At 38.8% G+C, this 14,102-nt stretch overlaps 1 protein-coding gene across 11 annotated transcripts in view; it reads left to right on the top strand.

Moving 5' to 3' along the window:
• The window catches only part of FRS2 (fibroblast growth factor receptor substrate 2), a 112,346-nt gene that overhangs the window by 90,277 nt on the left and 7,967 nt on the right, over positions 1 to 14,102 (top strand). For all 11 annotated transcript variants that reach the window (XM_072742347.1, XM_072742346.1, XM_072742353.1 and 8 more), the window contains 4 exons: positions 5,688 to 5,782; positions 11,386 to 11,477; positions 12,722 to 12,908; positions 13,797 to 13,955. In XM_072742347.1, coding sequence (XP_072598448.1) covers positions 11,412 to 11,477; positions 12,722 to 12,908; positions 13,797 to 13,955 — 412 coding nt within the window. In that variant the 5' untranslated portion in view covers positions 5,688 to 5,782; positions 11,386 to 11,411. The remainder of the gene's footprint in view (positions 1 to 5,687; positions 5,783 to 11,385; positions 11,478 to 12,721; positions 12,909 to 13,796; positions 13,956 to 14,102) is intronic.

Genomic DNA, 14,102 nt, shown 5'->3' on the forward strand with positions numbered 1-14,102 from the left:
CCTCCAAATCAGCCTTCTGCTAGTGGGGAGAAACCAAAGACAGTTAAGAAGTCATGGATAGTCTCTAACGCATTCATGTTTCAGAGTCAAATGCAGGACACCAATGGTCCACTGGATTATGTTCATTCTAGGAGTGCTGTGATATATCAGGTATTTGGAATTCAGAATGAGTTTTTGTATAGAAAGCATCCTTTTGAGTGAGGCGCATAAAGTCTTTCAATCTCTGATACAACTGACATGCTGAATATGTGCATTGAAAAACAGTAGAAGCTAGAAGAAACTTCACAGTACTTTGGCAGTGCTGATAATCAAGAAATTAAAATGATAAAACTGAATATATATTGATACTCAAAAAGTATAGGGGAATAGGAAGCATCAGTAATCCATCTCCCCACCTAGGCAACAACTGCCTGGGCAGAATCTTGCATGACTGTTTGGTACTCTAGACTCATTGAAGACTTGCATCTACCAGAAGGCCTGGACACAAATTGTGATTAATTTCAATCAATCTCAGCTCTTGGCACAGCTACCCATCTTTTCCTCCCAGCCCTGTGCAGCTTACACACAGCTAGCCTTAGAGAGCCAAGATAGGCAAAAAAGATCATCTTTCCGAATGTCAGGGGTTTGTGCTTGGGTCACTGATTGCTACTTCTGATCACAGAGGTGCACACAAGAAGTGGTAGCCACCCATTGTTGTACCTTCCCCCACTGTTGCATATCCCTTCTCTCCATCTAAAGTGACTTCTAGGACATCTAAAGGGCTAGCACCTTCTTCTGCCCCATTCATTTTTCTCTTTTTCCCCTTTTGGGAAACAGACATTAAGGACTACAACATTCAAAAACAACTGCATATACAGGGAAAATTCAGAGGTGACCACATATCCCCAGGAAAAGGCCTAGGGAAGATCTGAAAAGACAAGACCTTATGTTTGTTTACATATCAGACTGACTGTTAACACAGAGACAGCCTACAACAATTAAAAAAAAAAATTAAAATAGTGACAAAAAACAGCAAAGGGAAGAAGGAGAAGGAGAGAATCTGATTGCGAGATTTATCGTATTCTTAGATTAAAATGTCCATTTATAACAAAAAAAATCATAAAACAGACAAATAAGAAAGTATGGTCCATTAAAATAAACAGAAATTGCCCCTCAGAAAATCCTGATGATGACATATTACAGAAAGATGAGAACAGTGGTCTTAAAGATGCTCAGAGAACTAAAGGAAAACATGGAAAACAATAAAGAGAAATCAAATAGAAATTCTGGAGCTGAAAAGTACAATAACTAAAATGAAAACTTCAGTAGATTCAAAGATAGATGTGAGTAGGCACAACAAAAAGTCAGCAAACATGAAGACAGGACAATGGAAATTACCAAGTTTGAGGAATAGAAAGAAAACAGACTGAAGAAAAATGAACAGTCTGAGAGACCTGGGGGACACAGTGAAGTGGAACAACATACATACTATGGGAGTGCTAGGAGGAGAAGTGAGAAAGGAGCAGAGAGTTTTTGAAGAAATATCCCAATTTCCCAAATTTGATGAAAGACGCAAATATAAACATCCAAGGAGCTCTTTGCACTCTAAATAAGATGAACTCTGTCTTTAGTTTAGGTCATGGTCCCAGGGGTCTGGGATCGAGCCCTGCTCAGTGGGAAGACTGTTTCTCCCTCTCCCTCTACCACACTGCCTGCTTGTTCTCTCTTTCTCTCTCTAATAAATAAATGAAACCTTAAAAAAAAAAGCTACAGACCAATATTCCTTATTTTTTTTGTAAGATTTTATTTTTAAGTAATCTCTCCACCCACATGGGGCTCAAACTTAACAGCCGAGATCGAGCCACATGCTCCACTGACTGAGCCAGCCAGATGTTCCCTAATATCTCTTATGAGTTTTGATGCAAACATCCTCAGTAAAATACCAGCAAAGCAAATCCAGCCACATATTAAAAAGATTATATACCATGACAAAGCGGGATTTATTTTTGGAATGCAAGGGTGGTACAACATAGAAAAGTCAAGCAATGTAATACACCACATTCATGAAATGAAGGAAAAACTCCACATGATCTCAGTTGATGCAGAAAAGGCATTTGACAAAATTCAATATTTTTTTGTCATAGGAACGTTAAAAAGACACGAGGAATAGAAGGAAACTGTCTCAACATAATAAAAGCCATCTATGAAAAATCCACAGTGATCACACTCAGTAGTGAAAGACTGAAAGCTTTTCCTCTAGGATCGGAAAAAGGCAAGGATGCTGCTTTCATTACTTTTACTCAACATAGTACTGGAAGTTCTAGCCAGAGCAGCTAGGCAAGAAAGAGAAATAAAAGGCATCCACACTGTAAAGGAAGAAGTAAAATTATCTGTTTGCAGGTGATATGATCTTATATGTACTGAAAGATTCTACAAAAAAAATTTTTTAAACTAGTAAACGAATTCATCAAAGTAGTAGTTTACAAAGTCAGTATGCAAAAATTAGTTACACTTCTCTACACTAACAATGAATAACTGAAAGCAGATTACAAAAAACTGTTCCATTTACAGTAGCATCACAAAGAATAAAATACTTTGTAGGACTTAAGTTAACCACGGGGTGAATGACTTGTACAATAAAATCTGCAAAACGTTGCTGAAAGAAATTAAAGAAGACATAACTAAATGCACGCCATGTTCATGGATTAGATGTAATATTGTTAAAATGTTGGTGCTATTCAAAGAGCTCTGCAGATTCAATGCAACCCCTATCAAAATCCCAATGATGTTTTTTTCAAAAATAGAAAAACCTATCCTAAAATTTATGTAGACTCTCAAGAGAACCCCTAAAAGCCAAAACATTTTTTTTTCCAAAACAAAAAAAGAATAGCAAAACTAGATGACTCACCCTTCCAGATTTCAAAATTTACTACAAAGCCACAGTAATCAAAACAGTATGGTACTGGCATAAAGACAGGCTACAGGCCAGTGGAATAGAAGAATAGAGAATCCAGAAACAAACCCTCACATATGTGGTCAACTAAATTTTGACACAAGTGCCAATTCCATTCAATGGTGAAAGGGCAATTTTTGTAACAAATGGTGCTGGGGAAACTGGATATCCATATGTGAAAGAATGAACTTGGACCCTCTCCTAACACATAAAAATTAACTCAAAATGGATCAAAGACCTAAATATAACATGTAAAACAATATAGTTCCTACAAGAAAACATTAAACAGAAGCTTCACAACTTTGGATTTGGCAGTGCTTTCCTGGGTATGACACCAGAAGCCTAGGCAACAAATAAAAAATAGACAAATTGGACTTTACAAAAAATAAAAATTTCTGTACATTAAAAAACACTATTCAACAGACTGAAAATAGCAGCCCACAGATTGGGAGAAAATATTTGCGAACCATACATTTGATAAGGGATAATATCCAGAATATATAGAGAACTTCTCAAAGTCCAAAACAAAAGAATATCCCAACTCAAAAATGGGCCAAGGACTTGAATAGACATTTCTCAAAGGAGATATATGAATGATTAATAGGCACATGAAAAGATGCTCAAGATCATTAATTATTAGGGAAATGCAAATCAAAGCTACATTAAGATACCACCTCACACCCATTATGATGGCGAATACCAACAAACAAAAACAGAAAGCATGTTGGTGAGAATGTGGAAAAATTGAATTCTTGTGCACTGCTCATGGGAATATAAATGATGCAGCTGCTGTGTAAAACAGTATGGCAGTTCCTCAAAAAAAAATTGAATTAACCATGTGTTCAGCAATATCATTTCTGGATCTATATTCAAGAGAATTGAAAGCAGGATCTCAAAGAGATATTTGTATATTCATGTTCACAGCTGCATCATTACAGTAGCCAAAAGATGGATAAATGTCCATCAGTAGATGAATGGATAAGCAAAATTTGGTGTGTGTGTGTGTGTATGTGCATATACACACACATACATAAATGGAAAACTGTTCAACCTTTAAGAGGAAATTTTGATACCTGTTACAACATGGATGAGCTTTTAAAGACATTATGCCTAGTGAAATAAGGCAGGCACAAAAAGGTAAATACTGTATAATCCCATTTATATGAGTGAGGTACCTAGAATAGTCAAACTCATAAAAACAGAAAGTAGAATGGTGGTTGCCAGGATTAGCTGGGAGGGGAAATGAGGCGGCTAATGGGTACAGAGTTTCAATTTTGTAAAATTAAGTTCTGGATGGTGATTGCACAACAGTATTTGAATATATTTAACACAGCTGAACTGTGTGCTTAAAAATAGGTAGGATGGTAAATTTTATGTCTTTTACTTAAAGAAAATTAGGAAAAGAGAAAAAGTCTAAAGATGGGACAATAAAAAGTTTTCTGAGATTTTGTTGATTGCTTTTTAATATTTTCAAGAGCTGTGTAGGTTGGTACACTGATTCTTTAATGTTTCATTTCAAAACTTAGGACTTCTCCTTGTTTTAGGGTTATGGAAGGATCACTCTCACGTCTTTTAATAATATTTACTATGACTATTCCAGGATGGGAGTTGTGAGATGCTTATAAATGGAGTGAATAAAAAGAAGAGAGATTTTCCTGAGTTAACTGACTAGCTAACATCTCTCAGAAGAGAGAGATGAATAAACAATACGTATTCATTGAAGAGAAACAATTTTATGTTGGAATCAGCTAGATTATTTTATGAGCCAAAGACAAAGCATAATATATATTAAGCTTCTGGAGGAAGGAAAAGTGTGCTAAGGCAGAGGCACTGGGTTGCTGCTCACTCTAGAATGGGGTGTAGCAGTAGCTTTTGAGGGGTGCAAGGGACCACCTGGCCAGACTGCTTATTTAGTATTGGTTTGAAGTCCAGAATTGAAAATTTTGTTTGCCTGTGGGTTCATGATTTGGAAATGTTCGTTTTGGATATCAGTCGTTTGTTAACTCTAGTTAATGCATAGATTAAAACGGGACTATTTGCAAACCGCAACACCTGATACAGTGCAGTTACTCAGTAAATGTTAGTGCCCGTCTTTGACTTTGACTTTTTCTGTGTTGTGAAAAGGGAATAGATTGGCCAGAAATTCTCCAAAAGTATATGGAAACCTCTTGAAACCCTAGATTATAATTTATTGGTATAAGGTATATCATTATCCTGTGTCAGTATGGCATGCTCGTTTATATCAACTGTTTCCTGATGCCTGACTCCTGATTTGGTTCTGGAGGGGTCTTGTAGATTAGCAGGGGACCACAGGTGGACTTCTAGAGAGTCTGTTCTTGGGAGGAGCAATGGTGAGGTTTAAGAAAAGTGACTGGAGGTGGAGAATTAGCCTGCTGCTGGGTGAGATTAGAACTGGAAAGGAACTCCGGAGGTGGTTTAGTCTGACGTTACATTTTCTGGCTGAGGAGATAGAGAAGTGATTTGTCCCATGTGGTAGCTCTAGTGGAGAAGCCAGAGTCAACGGCTTCTGAACGTTCTGATATCCAAGAATCATAGACTATAGCATTTTTACCTGTGAATGATAACCTTTACATGCCATATTCATCTTAAAATAAATCTTATATATTAATCAAGTTTTCTTATATTTTTGAGTTTATTGAAATAGATTAACTGAACTAACAGTGCTACCAAAATTCTCATAAGGAAAATCCTTGTTTTAAGAGAAATAAGAAATTCTTGTCTTTTTTGTTTCTAGGTTAAGTCAGCAAACAAAGAAAACATGGTATTTTGAAGTATGATTAAACTCCTGATGCTGCAGAAGAGGCTAAGAATATTAATGGCCAGATCTAGGTAAGTTGAGGTTTACACTTTAGGGGAAAAATAAAGAAAAAAATTTTAAGTTCACAAATTATATTCTTTTAAACAAGAGATTTTTAGTTAGGTTTTCTTGAATGCAGTCATGTTGCCTCCTGACTTGCTGTCACCCTCAAAGAATAAGGACACATGGCTTTAATTAAACTAAGGCAGTGTTTACGAATTTAAAAATATTCAGCCAACTTGCTGCGGTATTACTCTTCCCAAACAGCAGCTCCCTTCTGTTCTCACATGTACCCTCGGTTACTTCCCTATGTCACTTTCTGAGGGAGCATGGTGATGTTTCTGCTGAGTTACGGATTTGGTTGGTAAGATGGTGAAGGCCTATGGTTTCTCAAGTGTTTACAGTATTAGTGCACGTTATTAGGTCTTACACAACTCAGAGGTGGTCTTCAAATACTAATCTGGTGGTCATAGCTGCAGAATATTTAGTATCTTGCCTTTCCCCTTGCCTAGGAGTTTGTGGTTCAGGAGGAGGATTCAGTGATGTGGATGAGACCACATTAAAAAGTCTCCTTCTGGGGATCCCAGGAAGGCTCAGCAGTTTAGCGCCTGCCTTTGGTCCAGGGCATGATCCCGGAGTTCCGGGATCGAGTTCCACATAGGACTCCCTGCATGGATCCTGCTTCTCCCTCTGCCTGTGTCTCTGCCTCTCTCTCTCTCTCTCTCTCTGTCTCATGAATAAATAAATAAAATCTTAAAAAAAAAAAAAAGTCTCCTTCTGGGCTGGAAGATTGACCACAGCTTCCCATTGTTCCAGCTGTTTCAGTCTCTCGTTCCTACTAAACCGATTCTTCAACCTTACAGAGGCCTCCTGTTCCTTTTTGCCTCATTTCCCCACCATTTCATCAGGCCTCTCCTCTTTATTTCTGTCCTGACCAGACCTGATGATCCATCCCTTCAAACCCCCATATTGCCAATGTCCTTTAATTACTTTGTCCCCTTATCCTCTGACCCTGGGTCACTTGAACGATCTACCCTCTGAACTGCTGAGTGCTGCTGCAAAAACAGCATCATCTTCCTCTCTAGCCTCTGCTGAGCTCTCAGGGCCGCCTCCTTAATCAGCCTGCTACCTTTCTTGGGAAGACCCTCAGGGAATAATCCTACCATTTCTACAAGTTCTCATTCTGCAAACTTGCCTTCTATTTCACAGAGGAAATTTAGGATGACAGATGTTACCTGCTTTAGCTTCTCTACTATGCTCCACCCATCTTTATTTTCTTCTATCTCTTGTCAGAGGACAGGGCATTCCTACTTCTGGGGGCAAACTTCTCATTCTGAGCCCTGCAATTCCTCTTCTCCAGTCTCTCCTTCTGTCTTAATCCATCATGTAGCACATTTTTTTCCTTTTGTTTTTTCTTAAAAATTTTAACCTTTCTTGACCTACTGATCACAAACCTACACAAATCTATGTCATCTAAAAACAAATAACTTTTTGAAACCATGTCTGTCTATACCATAGTACTCTGTCCTTTCCCTTCTGAACCTGTTCTTGAAAGAGCAGTTTCCATTCTCTGGGGGCCTACTTCCTTATCTTCTGTTTGTTCACTTGAGTTTGGTTTCGGCCTCCAACAGCCTGCTTCCACCATGAATGGCACCCTCCTTCTTGACACTTTCTTTTTTCAGTTGGTACGATTTTGGTTATTTTTTTCCTCCTCCACGTCTTCCCTATACTCCAGTACTTCACATTTCCTGAATTGGAATTGAAACTCCCCAGAATTTCAACTGTAGACCCTGCTTTGTGCTGTCCTTGGGCAGTGTTTTCTGTTTTATGGCTCAAATACCATGTGTATATCAATATTTTTCCTCCTTCCTCAAATCCATGCTCTTGTATTTTACTCTCTTTGCATATCTCCATTTGGTTGTTCTCTAGAATCTCAACTTACCAAGTCTAAAACTGAATTAGCCACCATCACTTACTCTTGAAGACTGCCATGGTGTTTTCTGTCCCAGGCAGTGGAACCGGCACCCTTCATCTGCCACACTGGAAATTGCCCCTTCCTTCCTGTCTGCCTAGCCAACTACTCCATGCTGCTGACTCGTCTCCCTGAATGTCTTAAAAATTCATCTTTTTTGACTTTATTCCTACTATTGCCATTCTGGTTTTAGGTCTGTAGCATATTTCATTTTTCCATCTTCTCAAACTGGTTTTTCTTCTCTGCACTGAACTGCCACTGAAATTTATTCTGCGGGGGAAGTATTTAAAATGAAGTCCCGAGCACCTCACTTTTCTGCTTCAAATTCTTCCCTGGCTTTCCATCATGTGTAAGATAAAATTTATTCTCCTTTAGTATGGCAAACAAGGCTTTGGGGTCACATATTAGGCTTTTCACTAATTGCTGTTGCCCTGAATTGAAACATTCAGTGCAGACAGCTTTCAAGTAGGTGCACCGCTATCCATATATCCCTGACAACACAGGAGGTGCTGTCCTAACAGGTAGCCCGTGAAGGTGGCAAGTAGAAGAATGATTTTCTAGGGGTGCCCGGCCCGCTCAGTTGGTGGAGTGTGTGGCTCTTGATCTCGGAGTTGTGAGTTCAAGCCCCATGTTGGGTATAGAGATTACTTAAAAAAATCTTTAAAACAAAACAGAAAAAGAAGACTGATTCTTTACTCCTTTTGAGAAATAGTTTAAGAACAGTCCTTTGAGGCACCACCTTTTGAGGCAGAAGCTATACTTAGCTCTTTATGTTCAGGAGCAAGTCAATGGTGAAGATGGATGTGTAATTTCAAGAAGACTTTGTTTCTGTCATTTGTCCCTCTACTTAAAAAAAATGTTTTGAATATTCTTTTGCCTCTTTCTCATCCCATATTTTATTAAGTATTTTCAGACATTCCTTGTTTTCTTGCACTTTGCTTTATTGTGCTTTGCAAATACTGTGATTTTTACAAATTGAAAGTTTGTGGCAACTGTGCTTTGAGCGAGTCTGTCAACACCGTTTCTCCAACAGCATTTACTCACTTTGTGTCTCTGTGTCACATTTTGGTAATTCTCACAATATTTTAAACTTTTTCACTATTCTTTTTTTTTTTTTTTTTTTTTTATGATAGTCACAGAGAGAGAGAGAGAGAGAGAGAGAGGCAGAGACACAGGCAGAGGGAGAAGCAGGCTCCATGCACCGGAAGCCCGATGTGGGATTCGATCCCGGATCTCCAGGATTGTGCCCTGGGCCAAAGGCAGGCGCCAAACCGCTGCGCCACCCAGGGATCCCAACTTTTTCATTACTATTTTGTTAAGATGATCTGGGATCAGTGATAATGACTTACTGAGAGCTTAGATGATGGTTAGCATTTTTAGCAATAAAGTATTTTTTAATTGAGGTACATACATTGTTTTGTTAGACACATTGTTGTTGCTTAGACTTGGTAAGCATCACTTTTATATGCACTGGGAAACCAAAAAATTGATCTGACTCACTTTATTGCAACACTTGCTTTTTTGCAGTGGTCTGGAAGCAAACCTGCAATATCTCCAATGTATTAATTTTTTTAAATACAACATTTATGGGCCATGGGGTATGTCAGGTGGTATGCTTTGTGCCCTAGGAAATTGAGAAGGTTCCTATCTTCAGGGAAATCACAGTGAAGTGAATGTCGAGACAAATACGTATTACAATAGGATATGTATTGCCATGGTAGAGTCATGTCATCTGACTGTGAAGACACTGGATGCCATCTAGCTTCCAAGTTAGTTGGGGTGCCAGATGGCTACCTCATTGTTCAGGTCCCTTTACGTGGTTTGGCCCCAGCTGGTGTCACAGCCTACCCTGTACTCCAGTCATATCGGACACCCCACTTCCTTCTGAATGCAGTGCTACCTTTCCTGATGTTTCCTGACCTTTGTTTTCTTTGTACTCTTATCTGTCTCAAGTATCTACTTCTATTTTTTGCCCAGTGCACTGTTTCTTTTCACCTTTTTGAATATCAGCTCCAGCAAAGCTTCCTGCCCTGCTAACCCGGAAAGTTATGTGCTCCCTTTTCTGTGCCCACAGAACTCTTCTCATATTTTCATATAAGGTTTAATCGTAATACGTTATTTGTGTACATCTCTGTCTCTCCTTTTAGATTCCTGACTCTTCAGAGGTACCTACTGTGACTCAGTCATCTTTATGCCATGTTATTTAACTGGCACATTACCCAGAGTGAACTAGCAATACGAATCTTAATTAACTTTACTATTTTATTTATCACTTCTTTTGATTTGTGCACTAGTATACTTTTTCATCTGCTTAATACTTAGACCTGCCAGCATTCTTTCCCTTTGCTTAGTACAGTTCAGTTCATTCAGCTCCCAAGAGACGTAGAGCACCTACTGTGTGGAAGGTAATATGTTAGGCCTGGGGAATGCAGAGCTGAATGAGGTCTGTCCCTGCTTGAGAAGGAGCTTACAGTGGAGGGAGAATGATAGTTGAATAAACAGATGATCTATCACAGTTTCAACTGAGTAAACAATGTGAAGAATGCTGTGGTACTGGGAAGCCCAGGGTGCCTTGTGGGATACATAAGAAGTGTAACTCTCCCAGTTGCTTGGAATCAGAGAGGTTTCCCTGAAGGATCTGTACCCTTGGATCTTGAGGGGCAAAGAGCAGCATGGGACAGTGTGGGAGGACAAGCTGCTCTGGGGGAACCGTCCAGTGTTTTGGTAGGGCCTGAAGCAGAGTCAGAGAATTCAGACTAGATCTACAGCCTGGTTCGAGATTGTGAAGAATCTCACACCATGCTGACAAGCTTCGAATTTTTTCCTGAAGGTAGCAAAGAACCACTGAAGAGTTTTAGGCAAGTTTTATCAGATTTATGGTTTTTAATATTTAGTAGCTTTTTGCCCCTCCTTCCCTTCCCCTTTTCCAAATACTGTCACGTTCATTCTGATTCTTTCCCTTTTTGGTAAGTGATGTTTTGAATTTTTCCTTTGTTTGTTCATGTGGAGTTTTCCTGAATACTTACTGTCACCTATGACCTATTTCTAAACTTGTGTGGGAACGAGGGATTAGACAGGCACGCTCTGTCCATTTTGCCAGTATTCTCTACATTAAGTTACTCCTTGATTGTTGGGTTGTTTTTTTCTCCTAATGAACTATTCCAAATTTGTTTTTGTGTCTTATTTTGCCTGATGAGGTACATAAAGGATACACTACAGGGAGTAATAAGAATCAAAATGCCTTCCGGCCTTGAAGTCCAGCATCCCTTTGGAACTGCATTAAGAGAGGGAGATGAAATTTCTGATAAACCATTAAGGATTAATTCTATGAATGACTTTATTTAAATAGTGCTACATACCAGATGAGACCTTAGTTGGTTTGGTTCTTTTAAAAGATAACCTAAAAATAGGCAGACCTTTGCAAATTAAACTGAAAATTTGAAATTTCTGTGACGTTGACCTCACAAAATTATTTTCCTTGTCACTGAGCAAAATTTACCAGCTGAATGTGTGAAATCTAGCTCAGTCCTGTACCTTCTTGGGCCTAATTTTCCTCATGAAAATAATGCAGGACTTGTGTTAGGTGATTTCTAAAGTCTTTTTCTGTTTTATGGTTTTTGTATCCTACATTTAATAATTTTTTCCAAATTATCTTTCATGTAGCGCTCACATGGTCTTCTGAAGAAGCCATGGGTAGCTGTTGTAGCTGTCCAGATAAAGACACTGTCCCAGATAACCATCGGAACAAGTTTAAGGTTAGTAAAACTGGTTGAGTTTATATCTCTCACTGCCTAGTTGGATGTTCTTTTTCTTCACATGATATATCATACTTCCTCACTTTTATCTCTAGACGCTTCTATTTCTCTTTGTGTCCACTCTGCCTTTTCTTGTTTTAACAAATGTTGACAATATGTTCCTGCTTACGTAATGGAATCCTCTTTTGCTCTCCCTTTGGTCCTCTATATCCAATTAGCCATATAGTTCTAGTATTTTTTTTTTAATGCTATTCTATAGGTGCCTCTTCAATCTGGTCACCACCTCCCAGTCATTGCTTCATACCTGGATAATTTCTTAGCTGAACTGTACCTTGAGTCAGTCACCTTTGTGATCCATCCTGCAGTTGACATCGTATTAATCTTACTCTTTCATCATTCTAAAACTTCCGGTGTTCTGTTGCCTAGAGCACAGATGCTCCGTTTCTTACCTATCCACAGCCATTTAGTGTCTCTCATAGTCTGACCTCAGATTATTATAAATCATAGCCTCTGGGTCACACAGATCTAGGTGTAAGTCGACAGCCTGTTGCTTTGTATGCTTTGTAGCTTTGTGACCTTGGGCAGGTTGTGTTGTCACTATGTGTTTGTTCCAGTTTTGTGCACTACAGTGGTTACCTGTGGTTTAGGATTGTTACAAGGATTAAATGGGAAAAATATGTGGAAAGCCCTCTGCCAGTCCCAGTTCTAAGTGTTACCTAATACTCATAGTCTCTGGCCATTTGCAGAAACTCAGTAGTACGAGGCCTCCCCTTCTGTGAACTCTGTGCCAGTCTTGTCTTGGTCTCTGAAACATACCTTCTTCATCGTTGCTGCAGCACTGCATCTCCAGATAGGCCCTATAACCCCTGACCCCACCAGTTCTCTCCGGGGGCTCAGCCACAGTCTCTCCTCTTCTCATGTGCAGGCTTCTCCAGCCACCCTACCTGCATCTTGCAGCCTCTATTGCACCCATTCGTCAATTGCTCACATATAGCTTCGTGTTGTTGACTTCATATTTGTATATCTTACATCCTCACTGGGAGTGTGAGCTTCTTGTGGACAGAACCAGGTATCACACTGCTGCATAGTCCAAGCCTTACACACACCTTGGTTGATGAAAGAACTAACAAAGGAGCGAATAACTGAACCAAATCAGCAACAGTGCATGTTACTAATTGGTGAATTATGTGTATGTTTGTCAAGTGGGAACATTAGGTAAGCTCTAATTAAATGTTCTTTTTTAGGTCATTAATGTGGATGATGATGGGAATGAGTTAGGTTCTGGCATAATGGAACTTACAGACACAGAACTGATTTTATACACTCGCAAACGTGACTCGGTAAAATGGCACTACCTCTGCCTGCGACGCTATGGCTATGATTCAAATCTCTTTTCTTTTGAAAGTGGCCGGAGATGTCAAACTGGACAAGGTAGGTAGAGCGAGCCTTTAATTTTTTTTTTCTTCAAACAGCACATTTGAAAACTGATCTTTCAGTTTTTTCACAGACCTTTAAATTAATACTTTGCTTTTCTCCTGATAGAAAAAAGAATCCCCAAATTAGTAGATCATTAAGAAAGAGATATGTATACTGTATATTCATTTACCAGGCATTTATCAAGTACATTTTCTATGCCTAGAATTTTGACTCCTTGTATTAACTTTAAGCTTTTCAGTATATGATTAGCTCCAGTACATTGGGTATGTATCTGTATTGTTATAACTTTTTGGGGAAAGAACCTAACCTTTGGACTCTTTATTGTTAAAGCTTTTTGTATCTTTATTGTTACAATTTTTGGGGGAAAACACTTAACCTTTGGACTCAAACAGAACTTGATTTGGCTTTTTGCTACCTACTGCTTGAAAGGCGGGGGCAAGTTACATGCTCTCTGTAGAACATCAGGTATCTTCTCTATCAGAGAGGAATGCTAATCCCTACTTTACGGAACTGTTGTAATAATTAAAAAAGGTAAGGATTGTAAACCATGGAGCAGGGGACTGTCAAATGGTAAAGGATCACCTTGCTAATGGTGATTTGGGCTCCCCCTGCTGTTGAACAGCAGACCAAAGTAAGTGTTGAGATCTCATTTTCGTCTGCCTTGTTTTGGGCCATCTTTCTTTAGACGTATGAAAATTATTCCGTGAATTTCCTTTTGGGTTTATGTTTTGAAACCGAGAATACCAATAATTTATCAGACATTTATAAAAGGCCTTCCTGTCAGTGCATAAAATGCTTTACGGTTTTGTTCTTTGACAGGTATCTCTTGTAGCTTTTTTAAAACTGTAGCTACCAGTTACCCCTTCTCTTTTATATTTGCAGGAATCTTTGCCTTTAAGTGTGCCCGTGCAGAAGAATTATTTAACATGTTGCAAGAGATTATGCAAAATAATAGTATAAATGTGGTGGAAGAGCCAGTTGTAGAAAGGAATAATCATCAGACAGAATTGGAAGTCCCCAGAACACCTCGAACACCTACAAGTAAGTGCCAGTTTTCCCTCTTGTATTTTGAATAATAGACATTTAAAAACTATGAATTATGGATATTTAATCTGTAACATTTTAGAAATCACCATTGGCTAACATAAATGTAATGGTTGTTTTTTTTAAAAAAAAAAAACTGTGAGA

The sequence above is a fragment of the Vulpes vulpes genome, chromosome 16 (genome assembly GCF_048418805.1).
Source record: "Vulpes vulpes isolate BD-2025 chromosome 16, VulVul3, whole genome shotgun sequence".
NCBI classification, from domain to species: Eukaryota; Metazoa; Chordata; class Mammalia; order Carnivora; family Canidae; genus Vulpes; species Vulpes vulpes.